Below are 26,244 nucleotides of genomic sequence, written 5' to 3'. Positions count from 1 at the left end.
GCATTTGGTTTAGGTAACATACTCAAGAAATACTGAGATCCCTTCAAACTAGGAAAAAAGCAGACTTAGGAGAGTGAGCTAAATTCATTTTGTGAAAACAGATCAAAGCTTGCTAAGGAACTATTATCATTTCCAGATACTGTCCAGATTCTAGAACTACTCTTTTCTGCCTCATCTTGCCGACCATGTGTCTCTCCCACTCCTTACACTCTCCTGTGTGCTCTGGTATCTGTGTATACTTTGACTATTTGGGTTTACCTTCCCACACAGTCCCAAGGGCTATGTAAATAGGATTAAATACGATTAATGAAATAATCGTATTGAAATTGCACTCAAGGAGCGCACGTGCCCGTGGGAGAGACAAATCCACGTATAAGTTACTACAACATGATGTGACAAGAGCTTTACGTGAGTATGTAAAGTATTATGAGACACAGACCAAGAAATAATGGATTGTGACCTCTCAGAGAAAGCTTGGAGAAGAGGCAGTATATCAGCTCAGGCTGAGAGGTGAGGGGCAACTGCCTGGATGTTATAAGTAAGCTGATGCTCCCAATAAAAGGGGGCCGCACACTCCTGACAGAGCAAAGGTTCTGTTTAGGGCACCAAATAGCCTGGAAATGAAACCAGAAAGAGACTCTGCAGCGAATGAGTCAAGGAGGCCCATTAAAAGGGGAGACACTATAACAGCCCAGGTGAGAGACGGTAGGTAAGGATGGAAGGGGAGGGATAGTTAAGAACTGCTTCTCGCCCTTATCTATTCCTCCTGTTAATCCTCCCCATGCCAGGTCTGCTCGTTTACAATCCTTGTGTTTAACAGCAGCTGATTAACTCTCCACCACAGGTGACTTGCTCTCAGCTCTCCTTCCTATGAGTACATGATGTAGTTGATGGTGCGTCAGAGGGGACAAGTACCTACCACCCAGCATGCTCTGCACTTGTCACCCCTGCACACACACTTGGTCTACCCTCTCTAGGACAGAAGGCTCCCATAGTCATCTTTCTTTTACGTGGCCCTTCAGCTTTTATTTGTATGGCATTTGCGGTTTACCTTTTGTTTCCTTTGATGTCAAGGAAACGCCAATTACCTAGCCTTCTGTTCTCTGGATAAGGGTTTGAAGTGGGAGTGGGGTTAAGGTGTGGCATAGCTCCTTAATTACACTTAGGGTAGAAGGCATTCTAAAAGGGAAGGCAAGATCTTTATTAGCTCATTTTTTAAGTGGTGTTATCTAAAAGTATCAAGGAGAAGGAAATGGAACAAAAGGGATCTTCCCAACTAATGACTTCATTTGTTTGTAATTAAATTTATTGCCTTTCATTAGGAAGGTAATATATACTATCATAGAAAATTTGAAAAACAGAATATACTGAAAGTGCAAGAAAGGAAAAGAATCAATTACCCATAATCCTGTATCAGTTAATAATGCTTTTTTTTTCTTTTTGACACGAAAAATTGTTGTGGTGTAATCATACTGTATATACTTTTATATCCATTTTTCCTAAGCAACCGACATAGTTAAGGTGAATGTATGTTAAAATGAGTGTCCTAAAATTATGGTTGGTTGTACAACTCAGTGAATACACTAAAATCAGTGAATTGTACATTTTATGTGAATCGTATGATATGTGAATTGTATCACAATAAAAAATGTTAAAAATGGTTCAGAAACTTTATTTTTCATGTCAATGACAGTCTACAGATGTTCTCTGTAATACAGAAGGAGTTACCATCACTAAGTCACTCCCCAACTAGAAGGTACATCTGGGTTTTTCACTATCATAATCAATACTGATACTAACATCTTTGGTGTACTGAGCTCTGTATGGATATCATATTCTTTCTCTTCAATAGTTTCCTAGAAGAATTTAAGATTTTAAACGTACTGACAATCTAAGAATTATTTTAAAGAACTAATAGACAACTCAGGAAAATTTAGTTATTCTCTAAAATTACTAGGAACCCCGCAAAAATAAATGAGTTCCTAAGTGGAAGTCACTGGGCATTAAGTGTGGAAAAGAAGACGAGGGACCTAAAGCTGGACCACGAATATGACATGCCTCTGATATCAAAAGAACCACAACTAGAAAACGTTTTTCATGCCTGAAACTTACTCAGCAAAAAAAAAAAGAGACCTAACACATGTTAATTAACAACTGTGTCACCCATAAACTGGGGGTGATGGAACACTACATCAGAGGGTTAATTTCAAGTTCATCTAAGACAAATGTTTCTGAAGTCTTGGTGTAATGCCTGCTCGCATGAGCACTCAATAAAGACAATAAAAAGTTGCAGCTGGGATAATGATGTCAGCTGCTTTTGAGCAAACTGGAAAGCAGGAATCCAAATCCTACCCCTTCAGATGGTTCTGCTTAGAAATCTCAGTATTTTTCTACTAACCCAGAAAGGGCCTGAAGGTATTTTTATTGCCATGAGAGTTTCAGCTGTTGCCAGAGTTCACTTGCGCAATCTTGACATTCCAGTGTGCTAAAAGCTTTCTCATGCAGGGATAAAAGCAGCCTTTGTCTCAAGCTGGTAAAAGCCACCATCTTTGTCAGATGAGTTAACTGTTAAACTTGGAGTATGTTTCTACAATGGCATGTTGGGAAGCCCCAGGAATGCAGGCGCACCCAAAGAGTAAGAAAACTCTGTGTGTGTGCGCGTGTGCATGTGCGTGTGTGTGTGTGTGTGTGTGTGTGTAGGTAATCTATTTTAAGCAATATTTATATGCCAGGCACTATGCTAAGTGGTACTTCACAATAACTCTGTGATATAGTAACTTTGATTAGCCCTACTTACTATCAAAAAAACTGAGGCTTAAGTAAGTTAAGTATTTTTCCAGAGTCAGATAGCTAGTAAATTAGTGGCAGAGCCAAGATTCGAACCCATGATCACACATGCTCTCATCTACTATGCTCCACTGAGTAGAATGGACTGCACTGAGATAGATAGTTCTGCAGTTTTTAATTTTCTGATTAGTGACTTCCTGACTTCCCAACCTGGCCTTTGACAAGTATGACCATTTAAAAGCACCAAAGATAAAGACTTTTTAAAAGTCAAATTTGGATGCTTTAATAATGAGCAACCTTTCAGTTGCTCAGGCAGCCATTCTGGGAGGTTCCCACAGTATCCCCAAGGAACTGAAGGCTGCTTTGAGGCAGATGATGCAAACCCCTATGTCCTACTGGAACCATAGGATGTAAAAAAATCTTTCTACTTTTCTTCCTACCTCTGGAAAAAAAAGTCACCAGTTTCTCAAAGGGTTTTAGGAAAGGTGAACATGTAATTTATTCTGCAAAGTAGAACAATTCTGAGAGTGAAAAAGGGCTCAATCAGTAAATATGCAGGCATAACCCAAGACCTGATCATCCTCCTTAAGTTCCTAAGGTCATCCTGGTTGAAGTTCTCCCTCTTTCTGTGACCTGTATGTGAATTATACGAGTGTGTCCGGAAGTTAAACCACTCAGAAGAGAAAAACGTCTCCTGGCTTTTCAGTAGGGGTATGAACCAGCAGCTCCGACGCTTGGGCCATGTCTGCATCTCGATTTAGCCTCCCAGTGAAAAGGAAGTGCTTTCTCCAGAAAGGGAAAAGAATCACAGGCATCACCACAAATAATCTCCATGTTTCTAGGGATTAGGGGTATGGTGCAACCCAGTATAAGCCCCTAATCTCAGAACATTTACTTCTGTAGATATAGAAAAGAGCATAATAACCTGAACAAGGTCTTGCTCAACTCTACCCAATTAAATGCTTTATCTGATTAATTTAGAAAGAGAGGCTTTTATGTCTCCTGGTCCTCTCTTACTCATGCTGGAACTCGAAGAAACATACCCATTCTGACAGCTCTTCCAATTCCAGATCCAGGCCTAAGGAGTGGTGTAATTAGTAAGGTTAAAAAAACAAAAAGAGACTCTAAAATTTTTCTCTCATTAGATCAATTTAAGAGCAAAGCAGTAAAATTTTCCCAGTATTTTTCCAACAAATGTAATGAAATTCAAGGGGAATCAGGAACAAAAAAGGGCCCTTAGGGATCACCATGACCAACTTCTTCCTTTACAGAAGAGGCACTGAGGCCTCAAAGTGAAAAGCCGGGCCCAGAGCACACACCCAGGGGATCAGGCCTCCTGGCTCTCAGCTTAGGCCTATTTATTTCATGTTACTATGGTATTTAATTAAAATGCTTTCTCATGTTTTAGACCTTCTCTCCAAGAAGAGGAGGGAGGAAGGGTAAAAAGTAGGGAGGGAGAGAGGAAGGAAGGTAAGTAGGTGTGAGTTAAGGTAGGTTTGTATCCACCCCATTAAAGCTACGCATCGTTAAAACAATTTCAAACAACAAATGGTGGAGAATCGAGAGATAATGAAAAGACAACTAAAAATGCCCCGGTCAGAGCCTGACAAGAGGAGGCCCAAAGTATCACCTACCTTTGGTCTTGATGGCCGTTTCAATGTTCAAAGCATCCCGGTCGGCATCGAAGTTGGTGTAGGCTTTGACTGACCCATATGCACTTGGGGGTGTAGAGTGCTGAGGTCAAAAGACAAACACACCCAAATCATACACATTTAAGATCCTCTTGTTAAAATACCAATTTCTAAAACAGATTTTGTTTCTATCGTTTCTTTTAACAATTCAAATCATTCTTAGACTAGGTAATTAGCCGGGTATTAATCTGCCACCACAAATAGGACACGGAACTTCATTGTTTCCTATGAGAATTCTTCAAAGGCTCAGCTAGTTTAGAATATGCTATCTATATTTCTGCTTATCTTACTTTTAGTACAAGCTCAAAAGCAGACAATGCAAAGTTGAGAACTCAAAACCACCCGTTTATTTGGGAAGGTTTCGAAGAGCATAAAACCGGGCTGGCAACAAACTGAAACAAACTGAAAATGTGGAAATGCCTGAATAACAAGTGTGTTTAGTCAAATTTTTGCTACTGGCACATGAATTTCCACTTGGGCCCATATATTGCTGGGCTCACAATTCTTTTAAAAGCAAATGTGGGAGGGGGGAGGTAGACTGGGTAAAGGGGGTCAAATATGTGGTGACAGAAAGAAATCTAACTATGGGAGGTGAACACACCTCCCATATATATGCCTTACTGTTAAAACGTACAGGTGAAACTTACTGGATATTGTTAACCAATGTCACCATAAAAAATAATTGATTTAAAAAATAATAAAATAAATAAATAAAAGCAAATGTAAAATGCCCGCCCACCTAACTCTATAAGGCAAATGAAGGAAGTCCCCCTCTACTTTGGCCACCGCTGTGGCACCAAGGTGGTCAGGCCACGTGGCCCACATCCTCTTCTTGTCAGCCAAGTTCCTCCTGCTCCTCTCTCTCCTCTCTGTATCCTCCCCTCTGCTGTCTTTAACACTATTCCCTCTGCCTACCACTCTTCCTCATATATTTTTTTCTTATTGCCTTTCAAACCATACCTTCTTCCTTTCCAATGCTTTTTCAAAGCCCATTATCCTTCCTGATGGGATGGATTGACCCTTGCCCCACTCCAAATTGAGGTTAAGAGCAATAGCCTGCTTCTATATCAGTTCTCCTTTCAAAGTGCCAACTCCCTTCCTTTGAAATGCTCTTACAGCTTTCCTCCTCTCTGCAACCCACTCCCAAAGCAAAAGATAGACAAAAGGGTGGACAATGTGGTTTGGGTTGGCTGATGGTCAGTGGAGCCACCCCCACTGCCCCACCTTCAACATCGAGGTCCTCCATCCTAAAAAGTCCCCATTATCTACCCCCAAGTACGTAATGCCCATTATAACGTGATGACTTTGCCTTGGCTCAGTTTCTGGAAAGAGTCAGAGACTGAGGTCCCCTGACTTACCTCTCCACCCACAGGCATCACATAAGAGTCACCTTGGCTCCCACATGAGTTGGTTTGGTTAGTAGTGAGGTTGTAGAGGTAAGTGGTAAGCAACTAAGAGGCCATCCTCTTAAATGTCTCTCAGAACAAGACAGAAATCAAAGCTCAGGGCTGGATAAAATGTTTCGAAATGTACTTGTAATGTACCATCTTGGCCAAACAGTAAATCTTGGCCAACACAATGGATTATCAAGGTATTTTCTATCTAATTTCACTGCTTAAACTTTCCAACTAAGATTAACTCAATGGAAATGATAAACACATTCAGGAAAAAAATGATAAGGATAAGGTGCTATCTTAAAATACTATATCTGCTATGGTGGCTACAAAATGTAGATGGAAATCTAAGGAAAAACATCTTTCTATTTATGAGCAGTACCATCAATTATTTACAAAGCCAGATAATCTGGTTATGGAGCCATATCACATATGGCTTCATTGACTGTCATCTTATTCCAAAACGGAGGGTAGGAAAAAGTTTTACATAATGTTAGAGTATCTCTGGAAACAAAATTAAATGGATAACCGAACCTATATTACCTGTAAAATCCACTCATGTAAAAATCAAATTATTGAGGCAAAAGTGATTTTTCTCTTCCTTCAAAATATTGGGGAACACATGACATTTTCTGTTACAGTCTCATATCGCCACACTGAGAAATTCATTATACTAGAGTACGGTAACTTCAGAGGCTACATGAAAAGCCCTCTCATGAATCCTGATACCAAAAACAATCTAATGATCAGATCTATTAATGAAAAAAATCATTTAATTCCTGGACTTGTCTAGACTGCAACATGCGGCTTGTATTGTTGCCAACAACAGTGTGCACAAGTTACAAAAGGGAAGATTAAAAATGTAGGTTTTATATGCCATAAAATCTGTGCTTCCAGTCTACGGCCATGCCACCTTGAACATGCCCGATCCTGTCTGATCGTGGAAGCTAAGCAGGGTCAGGCCTGGTTAGTACTTGGATGGGAGACCTCCGAGGAAGACTGGGCACTGAAGGCGTAAAAAAGGAAAAAAATCTGTGTTTGTATGGACATCATCCATCTGAACATTTTTAGAGCAAGCACTGTAGACAATACAGAAGATCTTATACCACAGGATCCAAGCTGTTGTCGGCTCACTTTGAGTGCTTCTTTGTAATTTAATTTAAATGAAAGCATATTGTGTAATATCTGCAACATATGCCTAAAAACCAGTGTCACTGCTGAGTTTTTGTAAAAGCCATTTTGACCGAGATGACCTGAAAGATGTATATTACATATTTTATAAATTCATAATTTATATTCTACTTGATTCTAAAAGAATTTGCAGTGACTTATAATCTCATATATAGTTTAATTTTTTTTTAAACTAAAACAAAGAAGCAAATGCATCAGTTTTCTAGGTTCACACATTTCCTGTGAAAGACAATTAATAATTCTGAGCTCCCCGACAGCCAAAACAAAAAGGGAAACATGATGAATTATAGTACTCTCATTTTAGCTATTTGACAGAAAAGATTCTCCACGTGCTAAATTTAAAAAGAAAAAAAAGTTCTTATCTGGAATAATTTCCCAGACACTAAGAAGTCCAAAATACTCAGGATCATTTTTGATATGGCCAACCATTAATAAAATCCCAGAGTGTGACATTAAAAGTCATGTATCATAATAACAATTACTACCACTGGCATGCTAAGTATACAGCAGGATAAAATTCTAGCCACCTCAGTGTCACTAGTGTCTGTTCAATTTTAATGTGATGCCAAAAAAGTTTCTAGTGCCAAAATACTTCTTTCAAATCAAACTACTAAGAACAGCTAAAGTAATGAGGGGAGAAAAGAGAACAAAGAAGGGTAATGATTATCTGAATGTGATCCCATTTTTCCTTCGATATACAAGGAAAGGGAGTGGCACAGTTATCCAGAGCGATGTCCAATTTGCAAAAATGACACAAGGGAAAATGATATACTTACATCACCCTCCAAGCTGAGCTTGCACATAATTTCGTGAACAGTAGACATTTTGAAAGAAGCTAAAAAAAAAAAAAATACAACAAAAAGTCTTAATGAAGAGGCTTTCCTTTCCCCTCAAGCACAGTGATTCATTACATTAATCTCTACTTCTTGGACCATTTCATCTGGGGATATTAGAGTAATTTTTGCAAATAGATGCAATTCCCATCTGACGACTGGGAAAATTAAAGCTTGGCGATAGTTTGCCTTAGGTTTGGGATAGACTACTGAGCTAGCCAGTCTTTCTCTTGCTCGGTTTGAACAGAACCTGGGGAGACTGATTTGTGAATACAAACCATGCTGCCCAAGCCTAAGGCACCTTGTTCAAACAGGATAAAACTGAGTCATCCACCACTCATAAAAAGTGGTGTCCGTCAAACCAGCCATGACTTCTGTTATTTCTCACCAGAAATTTAATATATTGAAAAGGCCTGAAAACTACAGGTGTGAACTGATATCAACAGCATTTTCATGCTAGCCCACTCCTAAATAGAACACTATATTACTATGTGTAATTATTTTCTTAGCCCGCCAATGCTTGGAAGATATTAAACTGTTAATGAGAAAGACAGTGGATAGATTTTCTGACACTAAGTCATTCCATAAAAGATTGATCCTTGTATTTGAGATTCAAAATGGCTGAGATGAAGTCATCTTCCAGTTAATACACTTAATCAGGCTGTGGCACTATAGCTTGATGAATGTGGTTTTCCAGTTTTGCAATCGCACAATTCTCGGAATCAACACACCAACCCCTGCCAATAAAGAGTACTCAGCGGGCATTAAAATGATCTCAACAAAGACAAGGTAGGTCATTCAGCAGCAGCATCCCCAAAATAAAGGAGACCACAGAGTTGTATTCCGAAACAGAGTTGGAATGACATTGAAATTGCGGCAACTCCTGCTTTGGTCTCTTCTGCTTAATAGTCTTTGATCAAGGAAATTGTGCCCTTGCAAATTCAGCTTTCTATTCTCCTCCAAAAGTTTGCTTTGTCTAAATATTTTCATAAAACCGATTTGGCGGGATTATTTGACAGACACTTGCTAACTTTTCGGATGGCTTTAGACTAAGCAGATTCCAGGCTCTGTGTGAGGTGTAGGAGGGGGACTGTAAGAGCAGAGGATTGGCCTTTATTTGTGATTATGGATATATTTCAATAAGATTTTCATCCTGAGCTCTCTCCTAGATTCCTCTTCTCTCTTCTTGATGCTCACAGAGGCTTTTTAAGCACAACAAAAAGAAAATCACAGCTATTCTAACTCCCCCCACTCTCACGACTCTCAGACCTCCCCCCGCCTTCAAATATGTCCCACTACTGGGGTATCATCCTGATTTGCAAAAAGTCTTCCTCTATAAACCGTAGTACATACAGATAACTAAATAATATTCATCACTAAAAAAGAAATGGGCTATCAAGCCATGAACAGACATGAAGAAACCTTAAATGCATTACTAAGTGAGAGAAGACAGTCTGAAAAGTCTACATACTGTATGATTCCAACTACATGACATTCTGGAAAAGGCAAAACACTATGGAGATAGTAAAAAGGTCTCAGTAGCTGTCAGGGATTAGAGGGGAAGGAGAAAGGGATAAATAGGTGGAACACAGAGGATTTCTAAAGCCATGAAACTTGCATACGATACTGTAATGGTAAATACACATCATTATGCATCTGTCAAAACCCACAGTATAACACCAAGAGTCAACCCTAATGTGAACTACAGACTGACTGATAGTGATGTGTCAATCAATGTAGATTCACCAATTGTAACAAATCTACCACGTTGGTGGGGGATGTTGTTAGTGGGGGAGGTTGTACATATGTGGCGCCGGGGATATATGGGAACTCTCTGTACTGTCCACTCAATTTTCCTGTGAACCTAATGCTGTCCTAAAAAAGTTTTGTTTTTTTTTTTTACATTCTTGCTCTGTAGCTGGACTGCCACCAGCAACACGTGGCTATTTGAAAACCATCTAGTCCAAACTGAGATGTGCTGTAAATGTAAAGTACAAACCAGATTTTGAAGAGTTAGTATGAGAAAAAGAATGTAAAATCTCTCAGGAATTTTTTATTTAATTATGTATTTATGACGTATTGGATATATTGGATTAAATCAAAAACTATTTAAATTCAATTTTACCTATTTCCTTTTATTTTTTTTAATGTGGCTACTAAAAACTTTACAGTTGCATATGCCGCTCACATTCTGTTTCTACTAGAAGAACTAACTGGTCTAGAGAATCCCACGGTGCCATGATTCAATCCTAGCCCAAAAACCTGTTAAGTGGCCACGTCACTTAAAGACTAAGTTTGCGATGTCCTGTTAAGAGAGACAAGTTTGTGCGTCTACTCAAGTAATCTCTATTTTCAAGTTGGGCCAAGAAACATTCCAAAGAGTCTCGTCAGCATCCTTTAGCCTGAGGAACACCAGAGCAGAGATGAATCCTCTAGGACACTGAACCACCTGAGTCCAGGCTTGACTATCACCCCCGGGGCACGGTCACAACTGGACTAGATCTGCCATGAGGGGTAAACTGTTGTCACCTGCCTTGCAGAATTCTAGTCCCCACTGTAAACAGCTCAGAAATAAAAACAGGACCAATGAGTCAGAGTTTCGAACAGAATTATTTCCACTTGTAAAGATGTGTGGATTAAATTCCAGTTATTTATTAAATATCACACTAATTCTGATACTTAGGAAATCTCAACCACAGAGGCAGAGTAAGTTTTTACTGTGTAGTTCTTTCAAGTTGCCTTTCCAGTTCTGAGCACTGGCTTTGCTGGCAGCTGCCTAACCGTGTCCCACATGGAACCCTCCGTACTGTACAAATCAAAGACAATCTGATATACACTCTCCACTCAGGTTAATTCTTCTCCATAGCCACAACCAGTGAGGAGAGACAGAAAATAGGGGTTTTTAAAAGCCCCATAAATCTTCCTTTCTGTTTTATGGTTGACAGCTGTACTATTCTTTTATCAAATCAGTCCTACATGCCACTATCGATTAAATTCTTCTATTTGATCTTGTTCACAATCCATCCTTCAGAGGCGTTCTTATTCTAGCTCAGTCTGCCCCTCAAAGATCGGTATGGGAACCCAGCCTCAGCACCCTCTATCTACTCCCCAGCGAAAGGGGACTCGGGCCAAATTGTTACTTGCTCCTCCCCAAACACACCGTACTCCTTTAATCTACAGCACAATGATTCGGGTTTCCTCTCCCAATTCCTTACCCTCAACTCTTCTAGTTACAGAAACCCTGCCTCAAGTCACCATGACTCTGGCATCTGCTCCAGCCCCCATCCCACAGCGCTCGCTTCCACCATTCAATGCCAGAAGCACTTTCTGATGCCGCTGGATTCATGCATTGAGCAAATGTGTACTGAGTTCCTGCCATGTACCAAGTATTCAAATGGCAAATGCTTAAGTCCAAGTCATTGCAACAGGAAGTTTTACCTTGCTTGTCTCCTCGTAAAGTCTCAGCTTCCCCACAGATTTAAGTCTTTGCACACTCTAGGTGCTAAACAACGAGTTGCTATTTTGCATAATTAACATTTATATTTATAATAATTCTGCAGAAAAAGCCAAAATGTCATTACCCACAAAGCAATGTCCATGAAACTTGCCATTACTCCACGCATGTCTTTTGTATCCATATATTTCCTATTTCATGAAGCTTAACGGCAAACACATTTTCACCTTAGAAATAAACCATGGCCCCATTTCTTTACAACGTCCAATCCTCTGGCAAAACAAAGTCATTTCCTAGTGAATGATTAGTCTCTAGAAGAAATAGTTGGCTTGGTCACACATATTTGTTCAAACATTAGCTTAATATAGTAAATTTGATTAATGAGAAAGTGTCAGTGTGCTACTACCCTTGAGAGTGGAAAAAGAAAGTCTTGGCAGTGCTACTGTAGGTTACAAACACTGGTAACATTCAAGTAATCTATCAACAAACCTCTATAACAAGCACACACTTGCCCGCCCTGCATTAAGGGCTATGAGAGACACACAAACAAAACTATGCTATGCAGACTCTACCCTACAGGACCTTCCAGCTCTCTCCCAGTCTCGCCCCAGTGAGACACCAAGAGATGAGCTCAGATCATCCCTAACGAATAGCAAGACCGAGCCAGAATCTGGGTCCTCTGACTCTTGGATCCTTGCCCTTTCCAATTTTACCACAGAGGTTCTCCAGTCAAAGGAATTAAAACACCAAGAAAAAGACAAAAACAACAGGAGTGAGGTCAGCTGAGAGATTAACAGGTGAGGTAATGGCTAGTTTGAGAAGGGCAATCACCCTGAAAGACTCCAGCCAGAGAAACATGTTGGAAAGCCTGGGGAGATGGGATGGCGGAGAATGTCCCTGGGTGGCAGCAGAACAGGACAGGCTTAAAATAAGCCATGTCTACAGTGGCGCCTTTGAGTGGGGAGGGGGGAGAGCTAAAATGTAAGTTTCTGAATGGCACAGATTTAAACTTGACTATGGAAATACCAGAGGGCTAGAAGGCCACAGTGATTTGTTCCCAAAACTCACAGCATTTGTTCACCACCGCATTTGCTCTGGAGCAGTCTTCTCACTGAAAACAACAGCTTCACCTTAGTGTGCCTATTGTTTTGAATGAGAATAAAAGAAAAGTCTATGTGCCACGAGACAATTCCATTCCCACTGACTCCTTGTCACAATGTGAAATTCATAAATGCATTAAAAGCAGAACAACCACCCTTTTTTTCTGGCAGACTGCTCTACAGAACATGAAAATGGCAGTCTACATCACTCTTGCCAACACTTTCCAACCTCACCCAGATCTCCAACTGGTTTCAACTTGCAAAAAAGAAAAAAAAAAAATCAGAAAATTCAATCTGTTGATGAGTACCTCTGCATCAGTACCTTCCATTCCCAGAGAAGGGTTGGGTTACTAGACAAGATCATTAAAATGGTCATGTACCAGGGAAAGTTTTTCCTTTAAGAAAACAGAGGTACAGAGAAACTTAGTGAAAGAGCCACACCCACTTCAAACTGGTTTTAAATAATTCACCACTGGGGTGGGAACACGCACTGACTCAGCTCCACTCTAATATAGGGAACAGAACAGTCTCCTCTGGCCTTGAAAATATTAATAAATGAGACTGTTAACTGGCTAAGAAAGCTCTTAGAATGGAAAACATTCATGAAAAACTTGAAAACAAGTAATTTACAGTTAGCATGACTGTCTTAAAGAGAAGTTAAGGGTCTGTCCTTTTTAAAAAACCCTATAGATTTTCATATTTTGTGTCACTTTGAACACATAGTTACAACAAAAATAGTACCAGTGAAAGAGCTTTAACTTCTCCCCACAAAAGTAAAAAAAGTTTGCAAACAGGTTGAAACAAAAAAAGTAAACCTAAAAGTCAACACTTTAAATAGTAAAAACAAGCTCTACTGAAATGAATTAAATCAGCTCCACAAAGCCCAAACATTAATTTGCACAAACAAACAAAAACATGTTGCAACAGGCCTGGTCTGCACAGCAGAATCTAAGTACAATCCAGCAGTTTTGTGGACACACCCACTTTATAGTTTTAACGTGGAGTGTTGATGCATCACCACAAAACACAGCCCTAGCAACCATGATGAATCAATCAGGGACTGACTGGATGATACAAATGAGGATTTTTAAACCAAAAAATGGGTGGGGTGGGAGTATGGAGTGTTGAGCTTCCCCTCCAAAGCCCTTACTGTGCAAAATCCTGGGTTTAAAGGACCAGACTGGGAGAAACCAAGGGGGAAAAGGCATAAGTACAGGAATGTGGGGAGTTTCCACTACGGTCCACTCTCCACCTTCCCACCTCCCCGCCTCCCCACCCCGCCCCAAAGGTTTTTATTTAACAGAATCTTCCCCAAAGCACACACTTTTCTCCTTGGTTTCATGGTCTTGATTAATGCCTGAGTCACATGGCCAAGTCATTCTCCAGAAATCCTGGAATTCTGTCCAGCAACCTTGACCATACTGAGCTGGATGGACACAACATCGCTTGCTCAGGCTTGCCTCTTTTGCTGCCTGATCTGAATCAATATTTGTTTGCCACCTACAGACATGTTGCAGCCTCTTACTCTCAGAGCTTCTCTGTTAGTCTCCTGATATGGGGTTGGAGTGGGCAGAACGAAACCAGCAGGAAGAATGATGTCAGTTGGCACCAAGCACTTTGAGGGGTGGGAAATAAAGGCCTTTACATCTACAACTCAATTTCAGTGTTTTATGGCCCCACATATCATATTTCCAGCGGGGCCCTGCTGCCAACAGAAAAAAAAAAGTCTAAACTCAGCATTCAAGATCTTTCACACTCTAGACCTTACTTACTATTCTATAAATAACTCCTATAAACCTGTGTGCACACGTACCGGCACACACACCCAGCACCAAAGTCAGATTGGACTGATAATTGTTCTCCAAACACTCTCAGCACTGTCCTGCTACCCCCCCGCCCCTGCCCAGGTTCTCCAAGTTCCCTTCACTATGAATTCAATCTTGATCAGCTAACATCTTCATGAGACTTCAGGACACAAAAAATACTGTTACCTTTTCTCCTGCACCTCTCCTTGCTCTGTGCTGCTGTAGTTCGTGGTGTCTGTGAAACATCAGGGTTGAGTGTAATACAGCTGGTCTTCCATTCCTTCTCCCCACAGCATTTCTATTCATTCCTGTTTCCTCATTGGTCTGATCCTAGTCCACACTTAGGCGTTCAGTCATGTTTGTGGATGGTTTACACAAACCGAGTTTCCCCATATTCCTTCCCCCCTCTTCTTTTCCAATGCACACTCCTTCCTCAGTTTTCTTTCTCTCCCTCAGACCGAACATCTCAAATGCAGTTCCAGCTCCACACATTCAGATCTGGAGACTTCAATTCCCAACTTCTGAGCAAACCATTGCAAAGCCTGGCAAGATCAGTTCAGAGAAACCTCTTTCTCATTAGGACATGTACCCCAACCTGGCACCCCATCTCCGTACTTGGGTCCCAACACTGTCCACTGGACAGCCTGGAAGTGAAGCCTACATTTCCTATGACAGGAAAGGCAAGGAAGGAGGTGGGGAGGAAAGACTGACAAGCGGCCTTGGGACAATGATTTCCTCTGAGCTGGGAGTGTGTAGACTGGGTGTGGCAGGGAGACAAAGGGCAAGGATTCCAGTCACAGCCACTCCAGTAAGTCAGAACTTTCCATGAAGCCTGGGATTAGACTACTTGGACGTTATTGACTTCTCTGACAAGACTGAGCTCAGATGGTTCGAAAGCTTCAAGGTGTATCCTAAAAGGGAGACTTTTAGGGGAACCACCCAGAAGAACAAACCTGGGCATCTCCTGACCCCTACTGCTGACCTGCTCCCCAACAAAGTAGATGGGGACTGCCCCTGGCAACAGGAGAAGGAAAAATATACCAGAGAGTGAATGGGCGGAAAGAATTTTTTTAAAGGACTGGAATTTCCTCTGATGTTGCCTAAAACTAGAATAGGGTGTGGCACCAGGGAAAATGAGGGGGGTGAATACTCTCGTCCAAAAAAAAAAAAAAAAAAAAAAAGCATTCTATTTCTATCTAATTCTCACAATCAAACCTGGAAGGCAGGTTAAGTCACAATAACTTTAAACAACAGTTTCCCTAAAAGAGGTTAAATAGGATGCTCAGGTCTCTGGAACAACTGGATGAAGGGGAAAGGAGCTCCAACCAAGTGTGGAAAGTAACACTAATTTGAAAAATATATAACATTCAAAATCCAATTACTGACTATACAATTCCATTATTTTGTCTATTTTTTGTCTTTTTTGTTCAGTGCTGTATCCCCAGTGCCTATGAGTAGAACACAGTAGGTGCTTAATATTGTGGAATGAATGACTGTGTAAAGCAGCCCAGCACACCTACCCTCAATTAGTGAAAAATGGCTCAGCAAGCCCAGAGCCCCTGCACAAGCAAAGAGAGAGAATAAAGGCCCACGACAATGTGTTAGTGCCAGAGTGTAGGCCCAATGGTGCAGTAAGAGCCTACAGCCCTCAAAATCAATAGCAATTACAGAAAGAGATCTACCTTGCCAGAAAAAGTACTTAAATCAGAAATTAGTCAAGAAACTAATGGCACAACTGCCAGCCTAATGTCAATCAATACAGTACTTCAATAGTTCAGACACAGGATATTAAATATTGAGATGCCGATCCAAGACCAAGCTCCTGATCAAAGCCAGTGAGTCAGCAATATTTCCTGGGCATCTATCCCAGGCAGGCCACTTGGCACTGTGGGGAATTATAAAATCCAGGCTGTCTCCAAATCATAAACCCCCAATTTTTAAAAAAAGGCACATTGATGATCACACCCTTCCACCGCATGAGTTGGATACTTTTGGAGAAACCCTTAAAGTTTTTATAGGACAGATGGGCTTAGAAGGGAAGAAAATGCTAAGCTGGAAGTCGTAACACCACTGGCCACAGAGGCCACCATTTCAAGGTCGTCTCTCTGAACCTGGCCTCATCTAAAATCTTTCTTCACATTGTCTGAGTATTAAATTATGTGGCTCCTTGATTCCATAGCCTCAAATTCTATAAATTACAGATCTGTTTAAGAAGGTTTTCTTGTTTTTTAAATAACACAGCTCATCTGGGTTGCTGAAAATATTCGGACCACCAACCATTCCTAATATTGAATATTAATTAATGAATATTGATTCAACTTGCTCGTCTCTACTGAGTACACTGAAATGGGAAGAAGGACAATACAGCAGAACTGGATAAGCCTGGCTGGCTTTTGTCCAACGTCAAGAAAGGTCTTCAAAGAGGCAGTACGAAGTCAGAGAAAAGTGGAGAGGGGGCAGACATAATTTTCCAATTAAAATAATTTAATCCGGGACCTTAAAACAAAAACAAGTTCCAGAAAAATATTTCAGTGATTTATTCTTCCTACCCACATATCCTCCCTCACCCTTCCACTTTTCCATGACCCCTACCCCACAAATTAGGTATGTAATCAGTCCTTAGAAAATAATGCGAGTCAAGAAGGGGTTTCTGGGCTAGCCTGGGAACTTAACCACTTCCTACAACATTGTTTCAGTGAGAAAGTGCATTCTACATGTCAAATCGCCAAGTTCCAGACAGGCACAACAGCACACTTTAAGGCAGCATCTGAGCTCAGGGGCCCAGATTCCTGAACTCCAGACCTTAGAGCACCCCTAAGGCCACAGCTCTTTTCCAGAATACACATAGCTTTAAAATGGCAGATCTTAACACAAAAATGACTCTCTACATTTGTTTGACATTTAATGTTTTCACTGTGCTTTACATATTTATTTTTGAATGAATGCTTTTGAAATTTTCAATAATAAACCTATGTGAATGGAGGTGAAAAATGGACGTTTTTAGGCCACTTTCATAGATAAGGAGAATAATGCCCACCTCCTACCTTCTCCACAACCAGTTGATGGAATCCAGCACTCTCACACTAGGGCTGAGATCCACTTCACAGAGCTGCATGGAGAGGCCCAGGGGCCACACCCTTTTCTGTACCCTTGGACTGAGTCACTGACGCATCATCTCGAGTAACAGTCAGAGACAATCCGACCCACAGAACCACGGAGGACACTTCCTTCCTGATGCAAAAGTGGTCAACCAAGTAGGAAACTCTCCAGATACACAGAAATCATTAATTGCTCTCTTACAAGATAATCTACACAAAGAAGAATGAGCTGAGGTTTTGTTTTGTTTTATTGGAGAGGGAGGTTGCTACTAAAACTCCCACCCCCTACCGCTTCCCAGCAGCTAGTCGGTTCAAGTTCCACAAATACGCATTAGTTTCAAGTAAAGTAACTTGGAACAGATGGGGGATTACTTTCTAGATAACCGTAAAGCTTTTGTTAAACGTGGAGGTAAATGCCCGGGATTACTGCTCCGCCAGGGCGGCTCCCAGGGCGGCCACACCCTATCGCCCCCACGCCTCACACACAGCAGCCCGCGTCTGGAATGCGGGGCCTCCCTTCGCTCCCCTCCCCTGCGCCGGCCTCGCCGGGATTCCTGAGAGCACTCCGGAGGGATACCCGACCTCGTCCCTCTGCCCCGCACCCCCAACGCCGGGGCACACCCGGGCCCCCCCTCACTCCTGTCCGGAACCACCTCACCACTGTGCCCCCTCTCCGCAGAACCGCTGTGCGGACTGTCCCCGGAGCCCCCTACCCCGAACAGCCCCCCGGCCCCCGTCGCCCGAGCTTCCCTTTGCAAGGCCGACTCCTCGGGCTCTCCGCGCCCCGCTAGCGCAGCGGCCCGGGGCCATAGCGGGCTGGCGGGCAGGGCGCGCCCAGCTTACCTGGGCCGGGTGCAGAGAGCTGCAAGCTTCCCCAGATGCCGAGCGGAGCCGGCAGGCCTGGGTGGGGCTTTTATGCCGCCACATCCTCACTGCGCGGGCGAGGCCCGCCCCGCCCCGCCTCCCCCTCACCCTGCCGACTCCCATCCCGAGTCAGGGTGACTCACCCTCCCTGGCCCGCCCGCTGGTAGGGCCGGTCTCGCCCTGAAATGTTCCCCGAGTCCTTGGGGTGCGGGACCCGCGCCCACGGCTCTGCTCTCCGTTAAGGCGCCCCCGAGGCTTCCTCGAGGCCCATTATCGGCTTCGTGTCTGCCTCCCTTCCTCATTTTACTTCTTGAGTGCCACGTGGCGTTCTCCGTCCCGGTTTAGATGAATAAAGTAGTAAGATTTTGGTAGACTTTGAGCTTGGTTAAGTCACTTTTTTTTTTTTTGGCGTCAATGCAATAAAAGGAAGGATTGTTCCAAGAAACATAAGTCGTGTCCCCTGAACTGAGGCCGTTGGCATCCAGCTCATTACCGTCTGCAAACATGTTAGCTTAACCTCCGGCCAGCAGTTCCCGGGAGGAGCCCAGGGAAGGCGATCCTCGGCTCCAGCCCTGCAGAGACTGGGCCTCCCAGTGCGCAGGCAAACTGGAGCCAGAACTGGGGGAGGGGTGAGGGGAGGCAGAAGCCAAGAACCGAGATCCCACTCTCCTCTCGCCCTTCCGACGTCCTTCCCTGAAGAGAGCTCTGCTCAGCTTCTCTCCCAGCCTTGGGGGACCTGACTCAGCACCCTGCCCGTCGGGCAGCTCTGGGCATCCTCATGGCATGGCTTCCCGGGCTGGGAGGGGCCAGTGGCTTTGAATCTCGAGTTCCAACAAAGAAGTTTCCTCTTTTCCTTCTTTCACAACTCCATTTTTTTTTTTTTTCGTAGCCGCTCAGCCAGCTCCCTATCATAGTTTTCCTCAGTTTCTCACTTTTCTTCCCTGCTTTGCTTCCACAAACCACAGTGGCAACAAGAAAGCAAACGTGTTTTTGTCTGTGCCTGTGCAAGAACTGTATTCCAACTTCAAACTAGCTGGATCTGCTAACAATCCAAAGGCTTCTCACTACGTCTTTGAATTCCCTCTGCTCACACTCACTTCATGCAGCTCCTTCTCCTCGTGTTGATGCTTCTGTGTTTTAATCTCCCATCTATCTTAACGTGCATTTTTACTTTCCAGCTGAATGTCATTTCACTCCTGGGAATCAAAAAAGTGATGATAGCAAGGCAAAAAGACATTTGCTGTCACGCCAGTTAGCTGCAAAGTCCAGGCCACAAACGAGGTCTCAGGACGTTCGACCCAAAGCTCATTGTTACCCAGCTCTTTCACTTGGATGATACCCGATAGGCTCTATCAGAAATACAAACAGAAAACAAAGCAACTCTTTTGATACAATATCTGATTTACATTTACGGCTTTTTAATTTAGGCCAAAAGCCTTACAGGCAGAAACTGTGTTTATCTGCCTACTCCTGTGAACACTTTGAGACAGAAAGAACACAGTAATGGAGGCGGACAGTCATGGTGGGCAGGATTCAGCCTCCCTTCTCTACTCCTCTGAGCAGGTTTCACAGCCTCTTATTCCTAATTGTGCTGTGATAGACCCTCTACCAAAGACAAGATTTAAATCGAATCACATGAAATACATAAAAGCCACCAAATATACAAAAGAATGTTTTTGCTTATCTTAGGCATCCAGTAAATCCAAACAAAACAGATCTGTGCAATAACCACTTTGTTTCATGCGATAGAACTTACACTGATATTATAAAAATGAAGCTATTAGAAGTCATGGTTTATAAATAAAATTTTAAAATGTGGGGCCAATTCCACCAGGATAAAAGAATTTATGAATCTCTTAGTGCAAAGATTCTTTTTTTCTTTCTTTCCCCCCATAGCTGGGGAGAACGTTTACTATAACATTTCAGATTATGTCTGCTGTTGTGCATACTGTCCTCTAAGGCCTCAGCTTTGTTTTGTTCACACCTTACCTGCCACACTTCAACACCTCTAATAGGGCCTAGGCAGCAATTATAGGTACTCATTAAATTAGAGAATGATAGAATTCACTCAGTAATAGAATGTCTGAGCAGAAAGAGGCTTTAAGAGATTAACTTGCCCAAGATGAAGAAACTGAAGCCCAAATAAAGTCTCTTTGCCTGGTCCAGACATTAAGTTTTGTACTCAAAGTACTTATTGCAATGTAACAAATTACCACCAAAATTTAGTGTCTGAAACATAAATGACCATTTATTTGCTTTTAATTTTGTAATTTGGACTGGACACAGTGGAGACAGCTCTGCTCTGTTTTACATGATGTTGGGCAGGGCAGCTTAACTGGGTTTGGAGGATCAAAAGTGGCTTCATTTGTCCGGTGCCTCAGCTGGGGTTGCTATAAAGGTGGAAAGCAGGCTGGATCTTTCTCTCCCTTGGGCTTTGATCCTCCAGGTCCTTATCTTTCTCTACACCTGGGTAGTAATGGCAGCTGGCTTTCCAGAAACAAAAGCTGCCAATGGCTCTTTTTATGGCCCAAAGTTTGGTGATTCTTCCTTTAATTCATTGTCTGATCAATTTTTTTCTTTGCCTTCTGCCCTCTCGGCTCTACTCTCTGAAAAGTCTTTCCTTTTTCTTAAGACTGGCCCATATTTGTTGCTGAGTAGCTCTCTGCTTCATGCCAGTAAAGACTTGAAGATCCAGAAACCTCTTTTAATTTTCAACTATTTCTGTGTCCAAGATGGCAGTTCTTTCATTAATACAAGTCTTTTTAAAACTATGTAGATTGTCTATAAATCTTAACGTTCGCTTCATGCTCTAAAATTTATATCCAATTTTCTCAAAAACTATGGATTTTCTATAAATCTTAGTAAGGTTTACTCCATACTCTAAAATTCACATTTATTATTCTTTCTGAAAACAGACCTCTCTCTCTACTTTGTACAAGTCAGGTTGCAGTGGAACAATGCAGGTAAGATTCTTAGAAGTCCTGAGATTATCTTCAAAGTAACACATTGAATCTCTCTGGAATCTTAAAAATTAAAAAAAAAAAAAAAAAAAAAAAAAGTTTTGAAAAAGGTTTTGTAGCCACAGGGTTTGATCTTTACCCTGAGGCCATATCTTACTTTGCAAATCTTCCACTGGCTAGAATTCTGCTTGTAAACGAGACCTTTCTTTAGGGCATTTTTTTTCTTGTATACTTTATCATAAGCAGCTGAAAGAAGACCATTGGCATTTCAACATTCTGCCTGGAAATCCCCTTGTCTAGATCCACAAATTCATTAGGCATATTTTCCACTATGCACGTTACCACAGGCAACAGTACTGTTAGACATTCTTCCAGTATACAACCTAGGTTGCCTTTTCTCATTGCCCTTCCAACCTCCACGAACAGTCTTCTCTCTGTTATGACTGCTTGGCAGTAAAGCCAGTGTCGCATATTTTAGGTTTTTGTTACAGCAACACTCCACATCCGGATAATTTGTTTCAGTTACCTATTACTAGAAATAAACCACCTTCAAATCTTAGAAGCTTAAAACAACCATCATTTATTTGTTCATGATTCTGCAAAGGGGACGGTTCACTAGGTCAGCTCTTCTCTGGTCTATTTAGTGTTGGCTAGGAAGACACAAATGAGGCTGGAAGATCCAAAAGGGCCTCTCCAGTAGGGTAGTTTTCAAGAGTGAAAGTGGAACAGTGTCACAGTGTCACAGTGGAACTGTGCCATTTCTTCTGCATTCCATTGGTCAAAGCAAGTCATAACTCAGATTCAAAGAGAAGAGAAATAGATTTCATTTCTCCTTAAAGGGAGTGACAAATGTTTAGATGGATGGAAGGAATTGTTAGCAACCACTTTGCAAATAAACCACTAGTAAGTGGCAGAACTGAGGCTGGAATTTATTTTTCTGCCTTCCAATCCACTGCTTTTTCCATTACACCCTATTTCTTACACCCCACTATTGCTTCAGTGAGACATAGGCTGTTCCCAAGACTTCTACATCAATCCCCAGGCCATGGACTGGTAACAGTCTGTTAGGAACAGCGGCCACACAGCAGGAGGTGAGGGTGGGGCAAGCAAGCAAAGCTTCATCTGTATTTGCAGCCACTCTCCAGTGCTAGCATCACCACCTCAGCTCCACTTCAGATCATCAGGCATTAGGTTCTCCTAGGAGCACTGGTTCCTGGTGCCAAAAAGGTTGGGGATCACTGCTCCACATTATGTGGTTTAGACTCTCAGTAACCATGAAGTTGTTATTTCCTTGAGCCTTGTTATATGCAATTGGTATATAATAATGTCTTATATTTGAAGATGTGGCCAAAAGAAGAAAAAATCCAACATTCAAATACTAGGAGTTCTAGAAAAAAAGAATAGGCAAAACAGAGGAGGCAGAAATCATCAAGAAATAACTGAAGACAATTTTCTAGAACCCAAGGCCATGAGTTTTTAGATCAACAAAACAACAATAAATAGAAAAACAAACACTCATGAAATTTCAGAACACTGAGAAGAGATAGGAAGAAGTTCCTAAAAGATTCCAGGGAGATGAAAAAAAGGTCATTTATGAAGGGTAATAAATAGAAATGGCATTAGATTCAACACTTAGACCTTAGCTTCTGAAGACTATTCCCCCGTAAATGAATCAGTTCTCTTTGGAAAAACAATTGGTTCCAGAAATGGGGCAGAGAAGATATATGGTGAGCTCTGTACTAAACAATTGATGGAAACACATCAAAGAGACATAAAAGACATTTTGGAGGGGTTCTCACTGCTTAAAATTTGGGATATAATTTGAGCAACATATTGAATAATAATAGGAATTGATTATATCACATGGAGCAGTATAAACTGATAGTAAAAAAAATACATAAAAAGATAGGATGGGAAAACTCTTATTTACAGAAAAATGCCAACTTATAAACGTATGGGAAAAGATAAATATGAAAATATCATTATTTCGCAACTAGAATTCTCTACCCAGCCAAACTATAAATCAAGAATGTGCAAATAATTAACATTTTTCAAAAATGCTGTTTATGCCCATGCAACCTGTAACTAGTTTCCTGGGGCTGACATAACAAATTACCACAAGGCTTGTGGCTTTAAAACAATGGGAATACATTCTCTTACAGTTTGGGAGGCCAGAAGTCTGAAATCAATGTATCAATAGGGCAATACTCCCTCTGGAGGCTCTAAGGGAGAATCAATCCTTCTTTCTGTCTCTTCCAGCTTCTCATGGCTGTCAACATTCCTTGTGGCTCTATCACTCCAGTCTCTGCCTCTGTCTTCACATGGCCTTCTCAGTTTCTGTCTTCTCCATTTCTGCCTCTTGTAAGAACACTCATTGGATTGGGGGCTAACCTGGATAATCAAGGGTGATCTCATCTTGAGATCTGTAACTGAATTATATCTACAAAGACCCTTTTTCCAAATAAGGAAATTTTCAGATTCTGAAGGCTTAGGATGTGGACATACATTTGGGGGCCACCATTCATTCCAGTGCACACCCTTTCTCAGGGGCCTTCTGAATTATGTGCTTTACCAAAACAAGAGAATTAAGCAAAAATTGGAAGCGCTGGATCCAGAATATGAGATTTAATGCAAAAGCAAATGATTAGAATTCCCAGAATGATGGGGAGGAGAGAACTTGGAAGCGGAGCTGTTCAGAAGGTACGAAAAACAACCATTCTAGATCGGAGAAGAGAACTGAGGCTCTAGCAAGGATGCCTCAAAAAGAGTGAGAGGAAGCAATTACCCACTGTGTTTAAAGATACTGAGAAGAAATTAACAACGTTACTGGATAGTTTGGGAATGAATTAGTAGAATTAGTAGTAAGAGTGACAAGAAAACTATCAAATGAGAAGCTCCATGAGAATAAAAAATTGTTCCAGCAAGCTATAAATTGAGTGTTTGTGTCTCCCCGCCCCAAAATTCATATACTGAAACCTAACCCTCCATGTGAGAGTATTCGTAGGTGGGGCCTTTGGGAGGTGATTAGGCTGTAAGTGCTGAGTCCTATGGGATTAGTATCTTATAATAGAGGCCCCGGAGAGTTCCCTCTAACGCCATCCAGGTGAAGCTACAGGGAGAACACAGCCATCTATGAACCAGGAAGTAGGTTTTCACTAGACTTTGATCTTGGACTTCCCAGTCTCCAGAAGTGTGAGAAATAAATTCCTGTTGTTTGTAAACCATGTATTCTACGGTAGTTTGTTACTGTAGCCTGAATAGACTGCGGGGAATACACAATGTATTTATTCTCTAAAGATGACCACAATAATATTTCCCATCCCATATGCTCTTCTAAAACTTTGTCACTTCCCCATCAAAAGGAGGAGTGCATGCCCACTTCCCTTGAACTTCATGACCCTTTGTGAATTATTCGACTAACAGAATATAGAAAAAATGCTGTGTGACTTCTGAGGCCAGATCATGAATACATTTCTCTCTTATTTACTAGGGACACTTCCCTTGGAATCCAGCCACCATGTCATGAGGAAGCCCAAGAAGCCTGGAGAGAAGAACCAAGGTCATCAGCTGACAGCCCGTAGCAACTTGTCAGCTACATGAGCCATCGTGACAGTGGATCATCCAGTCTCCTATTGAGCCATCACAGCTGAAGCTGTGTGGAGCAGAGAAAAGCCTTCCCCATTGAGCTCTATCTAAACCACAGATTAATGAGCAAAACAAATTCTTATTGTTGTTAGAAGAAATTAAATTTGGAAGTCGTTAGTTAAGCATCAATATATAACAAAGTTATCACGAGAGGAAAATATAAACAGTACATTACAAAGCTCAGGTTATAATCACAATTCTATAAACAATATTTACAGAAAAATGAAACCATTTTGAGATTATGTGTGTATGTTAAAAGACATTTTTCATAGTAGACAATAGATACTAATTAAAACTGAAAAATTAGGAAACACTGGCATGTTACTTAGAACTATATTGGTGAATCTCCATAAGAAATAGCTACAAGTGTTGAAAATGTTTGGTTCTGGGGAGCAGAAATTATGGGTATTGTGGATCAAGGTAAGTAGCTGCTACCTAAGAGTGTCTCTCGCTCGCTCGCTCACTCGCTCGCTCTCTCTCTCTCTCTCGCTGTGTGTGTGTGTGTTTGTAAGCTATGATACAAAGTACAAATTTCCCACTCAATATATATTCTACTTTTTTTCCCTTAGCAACAAACCCAATTTTTTTTTAGTGGGCCGTCAGCTAAAAGATTACAATTTTCAGCTTCTTTTGGAATTAGATGTGTCCATTCAACTAAATTCTGGCCAAGAAGCAGCCAATGAAATTTATGAGTAGAGTTTCAATGAAACTGCTTTAAAGAGAAAACAGTTGACATATTTTTCCCCCTGAAATCACTTTTTTCTCCTATTTCCTTGGCCTAATACTTGATGTGATGGCTGGAGTTTCCTCCGTTACTGTAGACCTTGAAGAAAACTGGAAGATGAAAACTAAGCACGAAGAATGGAAAACAAAAAACTTGAGGATGAAAACAAAAGCACAGAACAAAAAGTTAGAAGGACACTGTTTCCCTGATGAATATGAAAACAGCAATTCAATCCTAGACTGCTCTCCTCCAGATTTCTTTTATATAAAGGAAAAATACATTTTTACCTTATTTAAATTACTTATTTCTAGTCTCTGCTACTAATAAACTTTAACATATAAAATTATGTGAAGTTCTTCTGTAAATATGTGGTTTTTAGAATTATTTATATGTATAACTTGAACTAAAGATAAAAATGTAGCCAAGAATAGGGAAGGAGGGAAGAAGGAGAAGGAAGGAGGGAGAAGAGTCAGAGAGTGAGTGAGTGAACACACATGGGGCTTTGGACTGAACCAGCCCCAAGTTTTCATTCTGTTTCTGCTTCTTCTGGCCAGGTAAAAACTTTGGAAACCTCAGTTTTCTAATTTGCGATATTTCAGGACTATTGTAAAGATTAGACAATGTATAAAAAGTGCTTTACTGGTAGGCATTGAAAAAATAGGGGTTATTTCTTTGGCTTTTGGGGTCTTCGGCATCTA

General features: G+C 41.4%; 1 protein-coding gene and 1 pseudogene across 1 annotated transcript in view; one reads left to right on the top strand and one right to left on the bottom strand.

Annotated features, from left to right (window-relative positions):
* ANXA2 (annexin A2) overlaps window positions 1-18,319 on the bottom strand; it is a 41,587-nt gene extending 23,268 nt beyond the window's left edge. Inside the window, exons 1-3 of the mRNA XM_006920303.3 lie at window positions 18,197-18,319; window positions 7,840-7,898; window positions 4,422-4,521 (exon numbers count right to left, since the gene is read on the bottom strand). Coding sequence (XP_006920365.1) covers window positions 4,422-4,521; window positions 7,840-7,887 — 148 coding nt within the window. The 5' untranslated portion in view covers window positions 7,888-7,898; window positions 18,197-18,319. The remainder of the gene's footprint in view (window positions 1-4,421; window positions 4,522-7,839; window positions 7,899-18,196) is intronic.
* On the top strand, window positions 6,769-6,887 carry LOC112469865 (annotated as a pseudogene).
* Window positions 18,320-26,244: the final 7,925 nt, after the last annotated feature.

The sequence above is a fragment of the Pteropus alecto genome, unplaced genomic scaffold, assembly GCF_000325575.1.
Source record: "Pteropus alecto unplaced genomic scaffold, ASM32557v1 scaffold86, whole genome shotgun sequence".
In the NCBI taxonomy this organism is placed as follows: domain Eukaryota; kingdom Metazoa; phylum Chordata; class Mammalia; order Chiroptera; family Pteropodidae; genus Pteropus; species Pteropus alecto.
This window is presented reverse-complemented; position numbering and strand designations above follow the sequence as displayed.